Genomic DNA, 20,613 nt, shown 5'->3' on the forward strand with positions numbered 1-20,613 from the left:
GAGGACCATTGTTTTTCAGCATTTTATTGTTTTCTAATAAAGAAAATGATAAATTATGTATCAAATTATTCTACTCATGTATATTGTGATTGCTTTTACTATATGAACAAATCAATTTTTAAATTGGTAGAAATGCATTACCTGAGTAAACGGCTTTTCTGGTACATATATGTAATATTGTGTTACAAATAAGTGATTTGTTTTCGCAAAATTTTTATAATGTTTTTTTAACATGGCATGTAATGCAGTGTAACAGCTTTGTACTGCAAAAAAATTAAAATAGAAAATTTTAAACTTGTAGTGAATTCAAGTGTAAAAAACATTTTACAGGAAATTTATCTAGATGTATTCTACAGAAGTGTGTACATGTATGTATGTATAATTTTTTTGAAAATTCAAATAATTCATCAACATTGTGCTAATTAAATTTAAAAAAACTCACCAAAACACAGTAACAGAAAAATCTAAAAAAAAACTAATACCAGTAATTGACTCATAGGATCCTGCATCATCAGTCTGTACACAATTTTATAATTGCATCAAACAAATACAAAAGATAAATAAATACTTAAAAATTTAGACATAAACATAAACGCTCTTTAACAACCTGTTGCGGAATGGCTTCGACAGCACGTGATACTTAATAACCTTATAGTAGTCCTGAGAAGAGCTGTTGTTGTTGTCAATTGGCTTCGATGGTACGTAATTTATAACCTTGTGGTAGCCCTGAAAAAAGCTGTTTTTTTGCGTTAGCTCTGAGAACAGCTGTTGGGTTTGGAAGTTGGTCTCCGATGAAGTTTGGGAGTTGCGGCTTGTTCATTGAAATCTGCCCTCAGCGGCAGTTGGGTCCCCACTGCAGTGTGGCAGTAATAGCCCCCAGAGCCCCGTAGTATCAGGTTGGAGTCAGTCATTTTTCATTGGTGTGGCTGAGGTGGTTCTCCCTGAGCGATCCCACACTGGGCCGGCTACTGCTGCTGAGTCTGCTGGCCAGGGCAATTGAAGCCCGGCAAGCTGGAGCAGGAAGGTAGTGTCCACGTCCAGCAGCTCCCTGCAGGCCGACCAGGCCTGCTGCTCTGGTGGGGATGTTGGCATCCGCAGGGAGGTCCCACGTTAAGGCGGCGAGGGTCTTGTGCTTTTTCTTCTTGGTCCACTCCAGGTGGTGGTTGACGATGAATTAAAAATTTCACTCTCGTGCACACTCTTTTAGAGTCTGAGAGTGGTGGGGCCACAGCGATGCTATGGTGGGAGAACTGTACATCGGAAGTGACGCTTGTACTAGCGCGTACATATACTGTGCTCCACCTCACATATTAGCTGCTACCCGATATTGTCTGTTGATATTAACTTAGAAATATATCTGGTAACAAACCAAAAAATTTATAACTACTTTTTTGTTCCTTTTTGTAAATTTGTAATTTTTTTTGTGTGGTGACGTTTTAAATTGACATTATTCAAGTAATGGCAATGGAGTTGTGTTATTACAAATTTTGTGATTATTAGAGTTTATGTTTTCTAAATTTTTAAGTTTTTATTTATTTATTTTTTGTTTAGTATAATTATAGAATTGTGTACTGACTGATGATGAGGGATTCTGCAAAAGTCGAATATTAGTAATTAGTTTTTTTTAGGTTTATCTGTTGTGTTTTGTTGGCTTAAGTGTGTTTTGGTGGTTGTCATTTTTTGAATATATATGTATGATATGTTTATATTATATTGCTAACTCGAATCATACATCAAAATTAACATATATCTGATTAGAACATGTAAATAAAGTAAAATTATTAATTTTTAGAAGCAGCTGTGAAAATAGTTTCATTGAATTATGTATTAGTAAAATTCATAACTGTCCGTAAAAAAAATCTGTTATTTGTAAATTAGACATTGAGTTGTACCATAAATGTGCAGCAATGATAATTTATGAATAAATTCTTGTGAATACTTGCTTAAAGATTATAAAAAATCTGATCAGAATAGTGTGCCAATGAAGTAGGTATAAATAGCAAATTGAGCACTCCTAGATTTGTGTTAATGGTTCCGTGCCTTGTGCATCGCAAAAATGTTTTCATTTCTAAACAATTATTTATTAATCAACAATTAAAAAGTTAAGCATATGTAGTAAAAGGTAAAAAGATTAGTATTGATTTATTTATTTGTAACTGAAATATCATATTTGAATTGGGTGTGATTTACTTGAAAACAGCAGAGTGTACACAAATGTGCATATTTCAGTATAAACAATTAAATAACATTTATCAATCGATTTCATTATTCACAAAAAATATAAGCAGTATAAAGATTTATACTCGCTTGAATATTTTTAGTGCATATATACACGATTTTATTTTTCATTTTAATTTGATACAGTTGGTAAATTTATTTATTTTTAAATAGTAAAAAATGACATGAATTAATGTAATAATTTGTAAAAAAACATACTTATGTGATTAACAGTTACATGTTGAAATTGTATTTATTAATTTTTAGGTTATTTCAATGGAATATTAGCATCTAAGACATTTACTAATGTCGTTTTATAGAACCAGTTGTTAGAAACTATTCATATGCCTATTGAATGTTTAATTTTATTGAATTCATTAAGTAATGTCAATCATACTGCCTCTTAAAGAATGTTGAAACTTCATATTATACATCAAGTCGACTGGTGATTGTAATTTCTCATTGTATGCTTTAATTTGTTGTTGCATCTACATTCTGAATTACTTCCCACATCATACATGTACTTGAAATTGTGGCTTATCTTTGAGGTGCATAAAAGATTTAAAATTAAAATCATATAAAGAGAAGCCAATTGATCGTCCAATTACTCATTGATGCACTCTGAGCACAAAACAAAACTCATCAGAAAACTAGTTTTTTACATCAATTGCATCTACCTCAGAAATGAGCTCTACAAAATTTAAAGATCAATTAAAATCTGCCGATCTCCGTAGTGGAGAGGTAGAGTCTCTCGGCCTTTGATCATTCAGAGGTCCCGGGTTCAAATCCCAGTTAGGCATGGCATTTTTTATAAGCTACAAAATTCCATTTCCATATTCTACATACAAGCTTCAAAGCTTCTGTGTCATTTCGTCAACCAATAAATAAATAGAAGTAAATTGTACATCGACAGTGATTATCAAAACATGAAAATAATGTTTCAAAAATATATATAAAAAGTAATAATACATCAATTATAAATAACAGTAACATTAAAAAAAATATCTGACATGACACAAAATTTATCTAAGAATGATGTGACAAAGATAAAATTATTTGATGCCTTCATATGGAATACAACTCATTTATCTTACTCTGCTGGTGGATATTCTATTGATATAATGAAACTAATTCCCAGATTCTGAAATAGCCAAAAAAATTAAATAAAAACATTAAAATTTCATATGCAATTATATATGGCTTAGTGCTGTACTTTCAAAATCAACTTTATGAAGAAATTAAGAGTGTCACCGATTTTTAATGAATTTTTTAACAATGTAATTTGTAAACAACAAATAAATCTATTAATTAAATTTTGGTAAAAAATAACACAGCCCTAAAACATATTTTGAATCTGCTTTTCTTGAGCATGTAAGAGCTTTTGATCTTGTTACAGGCTTTAAAGTGGAAGCATACATTTACGATCGGACCATAAATAACTTAAATTTTTTTAAATTATTTATGGAAGGATTTAGAAGATTAGTTTGAAGGAAATGTAAATCTTTTGAAAAAGGTAGCTGTGGTCTTCATATTATTCATAACATTCATAACTGCTTTCCAGAATTGTTGTTAGCTAATAGTTCAATTTTTAAGTGCATGTTTCAATGTTTTTTGTAAGTCAAATTTAAGACTAGCATTATATCTTGAGTATTCTGGTTCTACTTTGTTGGAGCAGGTATACTCAAAAATCTTTCACATAATCATCATATCTGTTGAATAACTTCAAAATTAATGGAAGAAAATTTACCCTTTGCTTGTAGTGAAATTGTACTTTTTCATTGTACTGGGAAACAAAATAGAGCCTGTATTGTGAAAATTTCAGAGTGATAAACCAGTGTTTCCTTATTTATATTTTGGTTTGTTGCCATGTGCATAGTGGTGGAGCAAATGTTACTGTTTTCTTTGGTTTTGAATTGATAGAGACGAATAGTAATTTTGATCTATGTGTCTCTTCAGGGAATATCCATTGCCATCAAGCTTAACCATGTAGTGAAGTTTTCCAAGCTTCTGGACTACAGTTCCAAGTCTCTACACTGGTTTGCCAGTACAGGGGTACCACCTTTCTTAAACTCGATCTCCAATGTTTATTTATGTGCTCTGGGAGTGATGTTGGAAGGTGATTGTTTCAGAAGGTCTAATTTAATGTATAATCTTAATTTTAGGCATAATTCTGATGGAGATTTACCAGGTGAGATATTTTTCGAACAGATTGGTGTATTTATTGAAGATGTCATGTTGTATGTTGGTTGGTAACACTGAATATATTGAACTGGTATTACCCTTTTTGATGTCGATTGTCTGGAACCATGTAGTCTTTCAGTTGATTTTCTATCCTTGTATTGAACTTCTACCTTGGCTACCCCCAGTGGTGCAAATATGCCAGCGGTGTACGAGCGTAGTCATATGTTGGTATTCCGAAGTTCAGTATTCAGGTTTAAGTTTGTCAAAATTTGATTTGTTTAACAGTGTTTGTCCAGCTCCAGAATCCACTTCAAACTGCTGGATTTTGTTGTTTATTTTTACATGAAGTATTTTTCTATGTCTTGATCTGGATTGTTAATTTCATATATTGATCTTGGAGAAGGAATCTTTTGCATGTGCTGTCTTTACACCTTTCTTATCGGACATCAGTTTTCTTAGGCACACTTTATTAATGCGACTGCATCGCAATTTACAGTATCCAAATTTTAATCTACATGGTCAACCCTACATTGGGATGAAGTATGATTATTCCTGGCACATCTTAAGCTGAGTCCTTCGACTCCTAAATATTTTTAATTAAGTTGAGGTCTTAGTGTGAATCTTGGTGGAGGACTTTGGTGTTCCTTATGATAATATCTTGAATTTGTCGTGTCTCTAGCTTGAGATAAAATTGCTTGTACTCCTACTTCGTGATCCAGAAACTCTATAGGAATTTTCCATTGGCATATTGAATTGTTTATTAACTAGGAATAATGCTTCTAAGGTTTGAGCTTTTGAAACTGCATCTAGCAACAATTGATGATGTATGTCTTGGTTGGAAAGCCATCTGATAAATTGTGAATGCAGAAAAAGATCTGCTACAGACTTTTTACATTTGCATTGGAATTCAAATGTTGAAATAAATTTACATAATTGTGTTGATGAAATCTTGAATTGGTTGATTAGACCCATGTTTTTGTGAGAGGAATTTATGTCTTTCAACTAAAACGTTCATTTACTCAGTTAATTAATTGATTGTTCAAAGTTTGTACTATTTTATCATAAGTTAGGGTATGTAGTTCTTTCAGTACTACTGATAACTTTAGTAGCTCGAAGTATTCAGTGCGCCTATACTGTTTAAAAAGAACTGTTTTCAATATGTTCTTATCTGCTGCTAAACCTTTCATAATAATAAGGTTGTAGAATCTTTCTTTGTATTTTTGAACATTTTCTTTAACTTTACCAAATTGTTCAAATTACTTACATTATGTTGAATTGTTGGTTGAGGATTTTGATTAGTTTTGAATCATAACTTTGTTTGAAATTGTTTCGTGTTCATTTTGAGGTTATTAGGGTTCGTTGATATTGATACAATTATCTTTTAAAATATTTATGCAGTTAAAAAAATTAAACAACAGCACTGAAATTATAAATGAGTATTATGAATTAAACAGTTTGAATTTGATTGGTATAAGTAAATTTATTCAAAATTTTGAACGTGCAAACAAACCTGTGGGACACGAACACTTTGATTTCTGCTACGTACACCATAGTTTTTCTTTTTCTCCACATCGCCACTTGTTATCTCTTAATTAAATAAGCTCAGGCGTTTTTGTACTATAAAATAATATTTATTAATGAGAACATAATTAATTAATTGAACATAATAATAATTTCTAAGAAATGTCCACATCATCACTCTAATCCTCGATTTGATAGTTGGTTTACAATCGATCTCTTTAATGTTGGGATATAACAAAATCAAAAGCTAAACAATTCGGTAAGGATAAAAATGGAAGTCTGGATATTATTTGGATGGATGTCTTGGAAGTAGTACTAGTGAATACATAGTTGAGAATTATGTTACAGGATATTCTTTTAGATTTTCCAGGGTAGCACTGATATTGAAAGAGGATTTTCAGTTAAGGTTTTTTATTTAGGTTTTATTCAAATTATGCATATTGTGTGTTATTGCTTTTTATGAGATTTGATGTGATTAAAAATGGATGAAAAATCATTTGTAACACTTTTCAGTCACACAGTTCAGTAAATAATACAGAAATATTTACAAACATTTGCCTAGTAGATGAGGTAACATGATGAGTCTGTATTAGGAACAGGTGGTACGTACTTGAGCATTCTACATATATCTATTGAGGTGTTCTTTAAAGTAGGTTATGGCAGTTTTACATATAAAAAATGGATCTTTAATAATCTATCAAAATAATTCTCTGTTTTTCTAAAGAGCCCCTTTAAAAAATAGCAAGATCGATTGATTTTTCAAAATAAAGTTGTTTAATGTAAATAAAATATTGATTTAATCAGAATATATTTATTTTTTTTAATAATTCGAAACAGGCTCTGAAAAGTTTTTATTTTTATGTCTGGAACAATCTGGTATTCTGTATATAGAATAAACAGTATATTTTTGGGAAAGTCCAATTCTCAACATCTTGTTAATGGTTTCATAGAAAGTATCTCCCTATATAAAAAATAAATATTACATTAATAAATACTATCTATGGATTGACCAAATGTGAGTTTAAGCTTTTTAAAAATGTTTAGTGATCAGCTAATAAGAGGAATGGCCTGAAGGAAAGCATTTGGTGAATATTGGTGTTGTAGTTTACATATTGTAGATGGAGCCATGAAAACAGGGATTGAATCTTTCAATGGAATATTCATATCTTTTCAAGAGATTTTTACTTCTTGTTTAATGATAGCCCAGGGTGGTTTGCTGAATTTAGTCATAGGAAATAGTAAATTTCCTTTAAAATATTGCATGACTAGATAGTTAGATAATGTGAAATGGTTAGAAAAAGCCTTGCTAATTTTGGATGATGTAAAGAAGTTTATTGACAAAGCAAAAGAAACTTCAGTTTAACCCATACATAATTATTGGTTGATTATTGTAAAGACAAATTCCTAAAAAAATAAAATATGTATATGTTTTGCAGAGGAAATGGCAGTAGCATAACATTATGAGAGTCAGGAAGTTTTTACTAATTGGTCAGGAAAAACAAATCTTAAAATTTGTTACGAACTGTACATAATGTATCCTCAGTTAACTATATTCCAATCTTGGTATTTATCTATAATCTTTATCTTCTAAAAGTTCTTATCGCTAACTTAACTAAACCTGGATGTCTTAATACTTGGCTTAGTTCAACTTAGATAATCGCTTTATAAAGTTCTGCTACAAATTTCTTTCCTCTTCTGTTTATCGTAAGACTTCTTAAATGTTTTGACCTATCTAATTTTCAATCCTGGTCCATATTTCAAAAGCTTGTGTACTTTTCATTTCTAATGACATCCTAATGTCTGTATTATGTTAGTATAAATTTTTGCACTCCACATAGAAATTTTTAAGCAACTCTTACAAATTCTTATTTCTGTTAGATAATAGCAGACTTGCTTTCTGATTAAAGGTTTTCTTTGCTTGTGCCAACCTGTCTTTTTTGTCTGCTTTACTTCTTTCTTTATAATAATCTTATTATCTAAATAATAAAATTTTCCCACTTCTGATGTGTTGTTTTCCTAATTTTTAACTCTTTATTATCTTCCTTTCTGTCACATTTCATTAGTTTTGATTTATTGTTATCTATTTTCAAATAAAATTTCTCATAGATATAAATCTGTGCCGTTTCTTATTACTTATTTTTTATTTCTGCCAAAAGAACAGTGTCTCAATGGAATTTAACATTTTTTTTTTCTTTCTTTTCGTAGTTAACTTCAATTATAGCAATAATAACACTGATACTATAGATACATTAGTAATGAATCTTAGTAATAGATTTACTGACTACTTAAGTAAACATAAACAGATTATTAAAATATCACATAAAAATAAACCACTAAAACAATGAATCACTCCAAGCATGGCAGCTGCAATTAAAGAAAGAGATAAAATTCACTGTAAATTATTAAAGCAACCTTTTAATACAAAACTAAAAGATTATTATAACCAGTATAGGAACGCATTAAACAATATAATAAAGAAAGCAAAAATTGATTATTTTTATAAGTTCCAACTAAGTAAAAACAATATTAAGAAAACATGGGAATGTATTTATGAAATATTAGATATGAAAAAATAAATTACACAATCAAAAATTGAACCTAATAAATTAAATAATACTTTACAAATGTAGGAGAAAATTATGCAAATGTGATACTGAAAAATACAAATAACTTCTATCTTAAATTTCCTCTTTCGTTAACCCCACCCTTTCTATTAATGACCTATTTCTTAACCCAACAAATATTAAATGTAATAAAAAATAACTCATCACCTGGAATTGATAGCTTTAATGCTTCTTGCTTAAAAGAAATAAGTAAGTACATAGTAAAACCACTTGAACACATAATAAATAGGTGTTTTAATGAAGGATATTTCCTTCCTAAATCTAGAATAGCCAAAATAATCGCAATATATAAATTGGAGGATAAAAACAACCTGGCAAATTACAGACCATTAAGTCTGTTAAATAACTTTTCCAAAATAATTGAAAAAAATATTAAAAAAATGAATAATAAAGTATCTTAATAAAAATAATTTTATACATAAAAATCAGTACAGCTTTCAATCTGAAAAATCAACAAAAGATGTGATTTTACATTTTACTATTATAATTAATAATTTTAATAAAACTATAGCAATATTTCTCGATTTAGCTAAGGCATTTGATACAATTCCTCACAAAATTTTGATGCATAAACTGAATAACTGCTGTATAAAAGTACTGTTTGAAAAAAGTACCTATTGTAACAACCTACAGTAGTTTGATAACTACCTACAGTAGGTAGGTAGTTAATTTTTGAGTTCTTTCTTTAAGGTACTACAGTAACTACCTTAAGGGTAGAACTTAAATTCTGATTTTAAATAATGTCAGTGATAACAGAAAATCCATAAAGTGTGGACTACCACAAGATATTGTTCTCTCACTAATACTTTTTCAAATATATGTCAGTGATCTTTTAAAACTGAACCTTCCTAACAGTACCATATTATCTTTTGCTGATGACAGCTTTGGTTTTTTTGAGCAAGATGCAGGATGAAGTATATAAGAGTGCTGCAGATTACGTACGATAAAAATCTTGGTTTGAAAGCCATATTTTTATGCTCAACCTAAATAAGACAAAATATACAAAGCTTGGTTGCTAAATTTTGCACACTAGCATGCTACACAGAGACAAAAGGTACTATCGAGTTGGGTGTGGTAGCACCACAAGATCTCCCTCTACAAACCTGCGATAATGCGTTTGTTTTCAGTAGCAGTAAAAAACAGATTCAAGTATGGCCAATATTTCAATATGGTTGAAACAGCGCGCAGTGAAAAAACTTTCAACAGCAGAAAATATGAATATTTTTCATTGTTTAAAAACTGTTTACGGTAGTGAAACGGTTGACAGGAGTATTGTGAATAGGTGGGCGTTGAAATTTCACTAATTTGAAGATGGTAAACCGACAATTGAGGACACATCTAGCAGTGGACAACCAGTTTCTGTGACTGACGAGAAACATCAAAAGGAGGTGGTGGACGATTTGCTTCAAACTGACCGGCAAATTGCCCAGCAACACATCGCTATTCAGTTAGGCATATCTAAAGAATGAGTAGGCCATATTACCGAGCAGTTGGATTACCATAAAATCTGTACACAATGGGTACCGTGCAAACTCTCTGATGGCTCTCCGCAAGCTGAAGTTTGAGCCTATTCCGCATCCATCATACTAGCCGGATTTGGCTCCATGCGACTTCCCCTTCTTCCCTCATCTCAAAGGTAATCATTACACCATCGATGATGAGGTGAAGATAGCTGTGGCCACTTGGATCCGAGAAAGATTGCAATCATTTTTCAGTGATGAAATGCAAAAACTTGTCACACGGGAAAAGTTTATCAGTGTAAACAGAGATTATAATGAAAAATAAATACTGCATTTTGTAGCTAAGGTATTTTACTTTTATTAATTTTTTATTTCATTCCAAAATCTATTTTCATTCCCATGCTATGCATATATGTACAAAATTTATCAGCCGAGCCTCATGTCTTTCTCGCCTATTGAAACTGGCAAACCCCACCGTGAATTTCAACTAAAACTACATACATGTTCAATAAATAAAAGCGAATCAATAAACAGTAACTTTCATCAGCCAATAGATGAAGTCAAATCAATAAAATATCTCTGGATAATCATATGAAATGAAATGTCCATGTTCAGGATATACAAATTCAGCAATTTATTTATGTTGTGTATACAATCCCAACAAATTACAGCAGTAATGCAGAATATGCAGTGCATTGATGACACAACATAGAATGCATTGTTGACCCGGTGATTTTTTGTTACCAATTTAACAAAATCATAATTTCTCAAATGTCCAGTGTTACAGTGAATTTGACAAAGATACATAACTTTCTTGTCTGAATACATGAGAACTGGTTATTTTTATTTTATTAATTTTTTTTTTAATATGACACTATTTTTTGTATCATTGCACTTTGTAATAAAGCAAACATTATTTGTACATGTAATCCCTTCATTTTCATACCGTGTTTTTATAAAATCAAATTTCTTGAACTTGTATTTGTTTTTTATTACACTATTTTATATCAGTTTTCTCAGAATTAAGTTCTCTACAAGTTTAATAATAAATGTTACACATTTATTAGTCATTTAACAGATTTTTTGTATTACAAACCAAACAAATGTGCATTTTAGACAACAGATTTTTTTGTTTTACATCTGTTATTGTGGAGATGTGGTTCTGAAACCTGTTTTATTCAATTAGTAAAAGACCATGTGAAACCATCAAGTTTACCCCTTAATTTGAGTCCCTAGAATTTTAGTTTGGTTTTATTTCATTCTTTGCCCAGGAATCAACTCGCTAATGGAGTGTTTCCAAACCCATGTTTATATGAACTTTTTTCATTATTTTCTCTAGTTATTATTATTTTCTTCTTAACACTACGTGAATTACCTGTAGACTCTTTGTATCCTGTATCCTGTAATATCTTTGTATATATGCTTTAATCTAATTCTGTTTCCAGTATCATTGTATGTATGCTTTAATCTTATTCTGTTTCCACCATGCTTCAACTGTTTGTGTTCTATATTTTATAGTGAAGTGTAAAAAGTCAGTTACAGGTATACAGTATATTTGATGCAAAGCAAATAAAAATTTTCATGAATACATGACAGCATCAAATGTAATGTGTAGATAATTCACAATTTTTACATCCTATTAGTTAATGTTCAGAGGTAGTTTACATGTGTAGCATACAATTTACTTTCACTATTATTTTTATAAGACCAGAATTTGTTAAGCCTAATTATAGTTTTTGGTTACACATGTTTACTTATCTAAATCATATATAAAAACATTTTTTACTAACAAGATTAATTTGCTCTCAGTTTTTTTTACTGCATTCATTAAACAAAATAGTTAATAAACTTGAATGGTCAGAGTGCCATACAGGAAATTACATAAAAAACTTCTATCTAGTTTGGTTTTGAAGATTGCATCTTTGTAATTTCTAGGTTGAAGTTGAAACAGTTGATAATAAAGGGAAAGAAAAAGAAAGTGCTGGAAGTGTTTGGAAAGTTCAGAGTGCAAATGGAGCTGGAGGGGAGATACAGAAATTAAAGATATGTAGGCAGCGAATGGCAGAAGCTCAAGAAGATTCAGAAGATTCTAGAAGAAGTTCACCAAAACGGAGGTAAGTTAGCTTTTTCATTATTTGTGAATCCAATTTTTATTATTTGAATATTGGTTTTTGTTAGTTTCTCTATTATTAGAAAACATTGTAGAGAAAAATTGTTTTGGCCTTTATATCATTTTAACACTCGTGAATCTATTTTGAACAATTAAATGAAAGTTCATTTTTCACCAGATAGTATTTTGATTTTATCATTCTTGAATTGTGTATTATTGCTCTTACTCAGTGTTTTTTTAATGGTATTTATTTATTTGTGGTTGTTTTAATTTTATTTATTATGATAATTATTTATTACGTTTTAATTAATTGTATTTTTTTATAGATAATGTAGGCTTAATAGTTTACCATAAATTGCAGTCATTTTTGGGTGTTTTTTAAATAAAATTATTATATATGGTGTTTTGTTTTTTTTATACATTGGTTTTTTTATGTTTTGGTTGAAACTCTTTATGATATCTCTTAATTATTTTTCTGTTTTAATACACATATGTATAATTCCTTTTCTTGTGCAATTCCATTCTATTTTCATTAACAAAATATTTATTCTTAATTATAGTCGTTTGTATAGAGAGATGTAGTAGCTTCATTTTATTATTACAGAAAAATTTCCGTGATTGCATTATTGTTTTTATGATTGTTGAGTTTTCTTATTTGAGTCATGAGTGATAAGCCTCTCAGGTGTCTATTTTCTCACCTTTAAAAAAAAAATTTTATATCAGTTATCGGATATTTATTACAAACTTATTTTTTTAGATTTAGCTTATGTTTATGGGTGGCATTGATGATATTCCTCTTCCACTAATATAAGGTAGTAAATTAACTCTTGTAGTCAGCATTTTTTAGATAGCTCCATAAATGAAGTCTACACTCACAAGATCAGATGAGATCTTTGTAGTTACAGTCCAGAAATACTTTTTACTGAACAGTTCTTAACATCTTCATAACAGAGCCGGCAGTGTAAAAAATTGTACTGTCCTGTTGGAACCAGCAGTCATGATCATCTTACAGGTGATAAGTTGGCGATAACATTTTTGATAGGCTTGAGTACCTAAGAGACAAAAAATATTAAGTACCTAAGAGACAAAAATATTTGTTACCTTGAAGTGATATAACCATCTGCTTGAGTAGTCATCATTTCATACTATGTATCTTTTGTGGATGGAGTGGAAATTCAGTAAAAAAAATTACTCAAGTTGCTATTGTTGGCAGGACTGATAGTGTTAACTATTGATTTCAGAAGTGCCAGTGTTGATAGTTATTAAACCATTGACAGTTGTCAACTCTTTCAACAATTTGTGGGAGTTAATTTGCGGAAAGTCTGCTTTGATTAAGGATAAAATATCAACATTTTCCTCACATTGGATGGCTGAATTTAAGAATCAGTTTTTGATCAGAGTTAAATTAAAAATATACTCTGATTTGGTTTTAACTTTGAGCAGAAACTATTGTAAAATATTTTGCTACCTGTAACTTTCATCTGAGTCATTTCCAGACATCGTTTACATCTAGAAAACTTAACTTTTTGCTTTTATCAATGTCCCAAATCGTCTCTTGAAGTATTTCAATTAAAGAATGCAATTGTAAATCATCTGTATATACTTTTAATTGAGATGTATTTATCTTATAAACGGGTGGAAAAAGGCGGATTTTATTAAAAAACGTTTTTTTAAACCAGAGGTAATTATAGAGGGAGAATAGTCATGCTAGCCGTACTGTTTTTGATTAAATGTTAATAGACTTCTTATTTTGTTACGTGATGGGATTAGTGAGCAAGAAACCTAAAAAACAAAATCCTAAGGCAATTAAAGGTATTGTAAGGAAAATTATTAATTTATATTATTATTGCAGATAAATCATTGTTCTTGTCTCTATACAGTTTTACTATAATAATTTTTTTTTACAAACCATTAAGTTGACTTCCTGTATTTGACAGTAATAACAAAATGTAGTAGTCATACAAAAGTAATCAGTTATTAACTAATAATTAAAAGAATTTTAATTTTTCTAATAGTAAAAAATATTTCACTAAGTATCTGTTTTAGGTGTCTACATTACAGAATGTATATTGTTGTTGACGGCAAGTGCAGTTTTAATATTTTTATTATTAATGGAATAATAATTTTTTATATTTTTGAAATATTAAAGAAAAAATGTTTGAGATTTTTTAATGTTTTTAATGGAATGTTAGTTAAGCTGTTACATTTAAAAATATTTATTGTTTGATACAATAGTTAAACATTACCTTAAAACATAAATATATGTTTTTAAATAATATTGTGAAGTTTTCATAGTATGTTATGTTTCTGATTGCCTCTCACATGAACACTGAAAACTATTCAAATATTTTTTAAATGATCTTTTAAATTTTCGTCATAAGTATTCTAATTTCATTCATTACCACATTTCCTAATTTCTGTTATAAAATAACTGAGATGTGTTTTGTAATCTAAAGTTATGACCATAACTGGAGGTGGAGGTAATATTTTTTTTAAACATCCACCGTCATCAGAATAATCACCTAATGACCTTAAAAATATTTGATGAGCGTAGAGGAAAAGTCCTTGTTTCATAATGTGCAAATTGCATATTTTATACAGAAATTGTTTTGTTATACAGAGCTAGAGAATTATATTTACAGAAAAAGTACATAAAAGAATGTTTTCCATATTTATCTTTAAATTCAAACCAAAAATAATGGCAGCTGAAACTTAATTGTTTTAACTAGACTACATTCTAATGTAAAACCACTAATTTGCCTTTTTGAGATCTGTTAATATTTTATGGATTAAATAAAATATGACACTGTGTTCATCATTTCTGTAATTTCTTAGAGAAAAAAAAATTAACTCAACATGATTATATTGGTATCTGTTAGCTATGGGTTACCTGGTTACTGTTTTTAGTTGTAATTGTGAGACAAAAAAATAAAAAGATCCCCTGCTGGGACACTAGCTTCCAAGTTGCAAAGTCAGCGTGCTGATTTCTTATTGGCATTACATTTATTTATCTAACCTCTTAAAAAAATTTAATTCATCTGTAGATTAGATACTTGCATTAATGAAATGTTTCTTTAGAAATGTTTTACTTTGATTTTGATTATAAATAGCCTTTTCTTTTGTTAAACATATCTTTCTTGTTTATTTTTATGTAGATCATCCAGAATAAAAGATTTAAATCAGAAGGGTCCTGATGATTGCAGCACTGATGATACAGAAGATCAATCAAATATAGACGGTGAGAAAACTTCAAAACATAAAATAAGAGCACGTACATCATCAAGAAATAGTCCAGCGTTATTAGACTCTCCTAAAGTTGTTTGTGATGTATCAGAAGACAATCCTACGCGAATAAAAATTCATATTGAAAATAAAAGTCCAGAAAAAATACCCCTTACTAGCCCAGTGTTATCAAATAAAGATAAAACAGAAGAGACTGGTGTAACTGAAAGCAGTAAAACTCTTGAAACAGAAAGTGCTTCAAATGTAGAAATTATTGATAAAGAAAAAGAAACTGTTGAAGAAAGTAATAAAGACAGATCTGAAAGTGAAAAGAAGGAAGAACTTAAAGATAATAAAGAACCTGAAGAAAAACTACATGAAAATCTTGCTGAAACAAAAGTTGAACTGGGTGAAAGACCAAATACTAAAGTACATCCTGAACACAATGCTGAACAAGAGCAAGATAGTACAGTTTTAAAAATTCCTGAAATAATCACAGAAAACAATGTTGAGATATCTAAGATCTCTACTGAAGTTACAGAAGATAAAGAAAATAATGAAATATCTTCAGATAAACCTACTGATGTTGAGCCGGTTCAAAGATCAAGTTCTTCACTCAGCCCCAGTTCCAGGTAATTAATAATATGCCATATTTATTTGCTGAGCACATATTTTTCAATGTACATTGAAGACAATTTTGATTTTGTGATATGAACTTATTATCTATTGCTCCATTATTGTTAGCGTATCATTTTCCAGCAGTTTGTAAGTCTGTGAATTTTCCTGAAGTTTGTGAATTTTGCCAGCACAGATAAATTTCCCTGGTATTGTTATGCCAGGAGTTATTCCATTGTGTTTGTTCTGGGTATAGAAAGCTATTGTTGCTTTGTATAAAAGTGTAAAAATTTTTAATCATTCTAACTCTCTCTCTCATATATATATATATATATATATATACATACATCCTTGTTTCATAATGTGCAAATTGCATATTTTATACAGATTTGTTGAAGTTACAGAGCTAGAGAATTATATTTACAGAAAAAGTACATAAAAAAATGTTTTCGATATTTATCTTTAAATAAACATTACCTTAAAATATAAACATATGTTTTTAAATAATATTGTGAAGTTTTTATAGTATGTTATATTTCTGATTGCCTTTCACGTGAACACTGAAAACTATTCAAATATTTTTAAAATGATGTTTTAAATTTTCATCATAAGTATTCTAGTTTGTTTATATATATATAAACAAACTAAACTACATATAACAAGCACTACATTAGTACAAATACACATATACAGTATGTGACATAAACGTGTGCACGCATATGTATGTGTGTGTTGATTGGATACTTTTTAATTTGTTAATTAAATTGTTGAGCACTAAGACTTATAAACACATCCTACTGAACTTTACCAAGGAATTAATGGCTTTGATGATGAATCAATTATCTATGATGTTGCTGTTATTCAAGCTCAGGTAGCTGGTTTATGTTAATTTGTGTTGTGTTGTCATTTGAAAAGTTTTTTAATGTTATTATAGAAGTCTGTGGTGGATATCTCATACCCAGCAATTTTAAAGTGCTTATTTCGTTCCCGTGGTTTCCCACTTTCTCGTGATTATTTAAAATTTGTCTTTGTTTCTTTTACATAAAAAAAATGAATATATTATTTTGACTGTGCTGATCATCTGATGACCTGAAAAATAATTATCATATAGAAAGTGATCATACTTTATATGATGTAGGCTAAAGTCTATGTAGTTATATACACATACGTAACTTACAATATGATATGAAAGAAACTGTGAGCAAAGGTAGTTCACCATGACAGGTGATGCTTTAATGAGTGATACAATTTTTTTCAGCATACTGTGCTGAATTTGTTAATGTAAATTGATAAAAAGTTTTGATTAACAAATAGGACCCCTGATTAAGCAGAGGATAGCTAGTATTAATGGATTTTCCTATAACTCTTCAGTTTAGTTACTCCATTACCCTACCTTTATTCAAAATTATAACCTTAATTCAATGGAATAGTAACTTCCATAAGTGCTTACAATTTTAAAATTTTATCTTAACTGTTGATGACCCCATTAATCTTTCTCCTATCCTTGCACAGATTTTACCAACTCTTTGTTTACTTCAGGATACCTACATTCATCTATTTATTTCCCTTTTAACTTCTAAATAGATTTTTAAATTAAAAAAGTTAAAAAAAATATATTTTTTATAACTTTGGTTTACGTTGTTTAATTATATATTTTTCTTGAACACATTTTTTTAAAGAGATTATTTCATTTTCAATGATGCTGTGTTAGTTTACTGATTACTTGCACAGAGTAAATTTTTTTTTTGCATTCATTATGATTGTGGTAGAAAATATTTTTATTCTCATAAAAATATGTTCTTTAAAAAAAGTTTTGATATTTTAAATTATATAAATATAAACTACCTAGTATAGCATGGCATTTCAAAATATATGGGGGTTTGATCAAAGTTTCATATTTGGGAAGGTAAATAGCCTTTATCTTTTCTATGATTTATCATATATTTGTGAAAATGTAATACTTTTTGTTCATAAGCATCTGGAAGTCATTGAGAAATGGTCGTCTTTCGTCTTATTGACAAATCATTTCGTGCAAAAAATTGTATTAAGGTATTAAGGTAAACATATTATACGTTACCTTAATTTTACCATAAAAGTACTTTGCAAGATCCCGCATCTTTAGTCATTGAAATATTTTTTAATTAAACTGTGTGGAATTTATAAGATTAAATGTAGTGTTTGTGATAGATAGCATTTATATAGGAAAAACAAATAGATCCTTTAAAACTAGATTTCTTGAACATTATAGAAATTTCAAAAATAATAAATTAGGTTTGTCTAATATGGTAGACCATCTTATAAACAATAAACATTCTATTTCTGATAGTAACACAGATTATAAAAATATTACATTACGCAAACAAAATTTCAGTTTGATAAACCTTCAGACAGAAATACTGATGGACAGAAACATTGTCTGAGGGAAACAATCTTATAAAAAAACTGCAACGAAGAAAACTTATGAAAACTGTTAAAGGAGAGGCATGTGATAAACAAAACTCATCTAATTTAAGTCTATTTAAAAAACCATTTAACAGTTGCCTATTAAATTACATAATCTTAGTCTTATTAATATTTATTTTGAGAGCAAGGAGATTTTGATTTTATTAATTTAATGAGAAGGAGCAGGAATAAAATAAATTCATTTATGAAATAAATTAATTTCACAATCCATAAAGTATGGTAATAATAATAATGCCCATTTTCAGTTGCCAATATAATTTTACTATGGTGTTGTCAGTTGTCATCCATGAATCGAGATGAAAATATAAGGAAATTTTTTTTTCATTAGATTGATCACATTTGAATGTAGTTTTATTAATTCATACCTCATCTTTGTTATTAAGTTATATATTAATAATTGGACTATATCACAGAAGAAAGATAATTAGTTGAAAAAACTACATATTTAATAAACCTGCTACGTTTTTGCTAATTGATATAAGAATATTCTAACATTATGAGTATTAATCATTGTAAACTACCGTAATACAATCAAAACTGTCCAGGTCAGAGTAGTAATTACTTAATTAAGTTATGTGTAAGCTAGATTGTTATACTTAATTTATAAGTTCATATTATGATTGGTACTATTCATGCAGTTATTTGTCTATTGCTTAGAAAAAAGTAAGTGGAAAAATTATGTTGTAATTATTTTCATTTAGCAATAAATTATTATATATTAATTAGTTTGAATATTTTCAGTAAGATAACATGGATAGGTAAGCATGTTGGGAAACTATTCTGCTTCTTTATGACAATACAGAATTATTTATTAATTTTAATGAATAGAATCGGTGCAGTTTGTTATGTAACAAACCTGTATAACATTCTCTTGTACAGTGAATTTGATTAGTAAAAAAAACAAGCGGCTGCTGATGTGTATTGGTGTGTTTGCATATTATGTGCAAACAAAACCAGCATGTGATTGCATTCTCCCACTACAAACATATTTGAATTCCATTCCTCCTTGTCAACATCCTGACCCCTGTAGGGAAAGGATGGGATTCCTCTTTGTCAGTAACTGTTGCCACCAAGTAAGCTCACTATGTTAATAACAATGTGTTTTAAATAACATGCAGTGATAGAATTTTGAATAGCCAAAATAGTGGACCCTTTCATTGTTATTTGTAAGGTATTTTAGTGATGAAACTGTTTATTGATCTACTGTGAATAGGTGGGCAATAAAATTTGTGTATCAGGAGTTGGCAAATTGGAAAAACTTCTCTTCTCCAAACGTGCACAAAATGGAGTACTAGAACCTAGTACAACCATGGATTCTGCGTGGTATATAGAGGTAACAAAATTGGAAATGTCTGTTTCATGTTCAGAAATTCAACTGATAATCATTCTACATGGTAATATTCAGCTATTATATGATGTATACTATCACCAGGGCTCTTGTGAAGTTGAAATTTGTACTTATTTTTTACTCTTCATACTCACTGAATTTGGTGTCATGCATTTTCATTTCTTCCTGAATTTAAAGATGTACCTTAAGGACAATCATTTATCACAGACGATGAAGTGAAGGTACAATGATATGTGGATCAAAGAAAGTCTGCCAAAATGTTTCATTAATAAGATGAGAAACACTGATTAACTGTTGGGAGAAAAGTATGACTTAAGATGAACTGTTGTTGATAAAATATAGTTTCATGCCTTCAAATATCTCATTTTGTTTGTTGCAAGTGTGCAATATCTTTCACTTGCCCTTCATATTAATAAAAATACATAAATTTGCTCGGTGATATTTGCAATTTTCGATTTACAGTTTTGGTAGTGGTTTATTGATATCAATAACACTGGTCAACAAAATTTAATTTTTTTTTTGTTAAATGAGAGTGAATGGCTCATTCTTATAGAATTTATATGCTGATTTAAAAATATGTTAATACATTTTTTCTTTTGAGCTCAGTTTTTTGTGAAATTTCTTTTAAAACAAAAAAAAATTTATTGTGAATGTAATATGACAATACATTACATGTGTTTTGTACTCGCCTAAAATCTATTTCATTTGGATTTTCTGGTGTAATTTGCTGTAGGTTTTTAGATTCCAACAGTAATCAGCTAAATGTTTTGAGTTCCATTTTCCCTGATATCGTCTTTCCATTGCAGATATCTCCTGGTGAAAACATTCTCCATGTTCATCACTGATAGCACC

At 29.3% G+C, this 20,613-nt stretch overlaps 1 protein-coding gene across 6 annotated transcripts in view; it reads left to right on the forward strand.

Annotated features, from left to right (window-relative positions):
- The window catches only part of Acn (apoptotic chromatin condensation inducer acinus), a 97,708-nt gene that overhangs the window by 18,938 nt on the left and 58,157 nt on the right, over window positions 1-20,613 (forward strand). For 5 of the 6 annotated variants that reach the window (XR_012755103.1, XM_075356003.1, XM_075356005.1 and 2 more), the window contains exons 3-4: window positions 11,939-12,117; window positions 15,269-15,967. Coding sequence is in view for 5 of the 6 variants with exons in the window: in XM_075356003.1 (XP_075212118.1) it covers window positions 11,939-12,117; window positions 15,269-15,967 (878 nt within the window). In the remaining variant the exon portion in view is untranslated. The remainder of the gene's footprint in view (window positions 1-11,938; window positions 12,118-15,268; window positions 15,968-20,613) is intronic. The other variant, XM_075356006.1, reaches the window with a different exon arrangement.

Source organism: Lycorma delicatula, chromosome 2 (assembly GCF_047948215.1).
Source record: "Lycorma delicatula isolate Av1 chromosome 2, ASM4794821v1, whole genome shotgun sequence".
In the NCBI taxonomy this organism is placed as follows: Eukaryota; Metazoa; Arthropoda; class Insecta; order Hemiptera; family Fulgoridae; genus Lycorma; species Lycorma delicatula.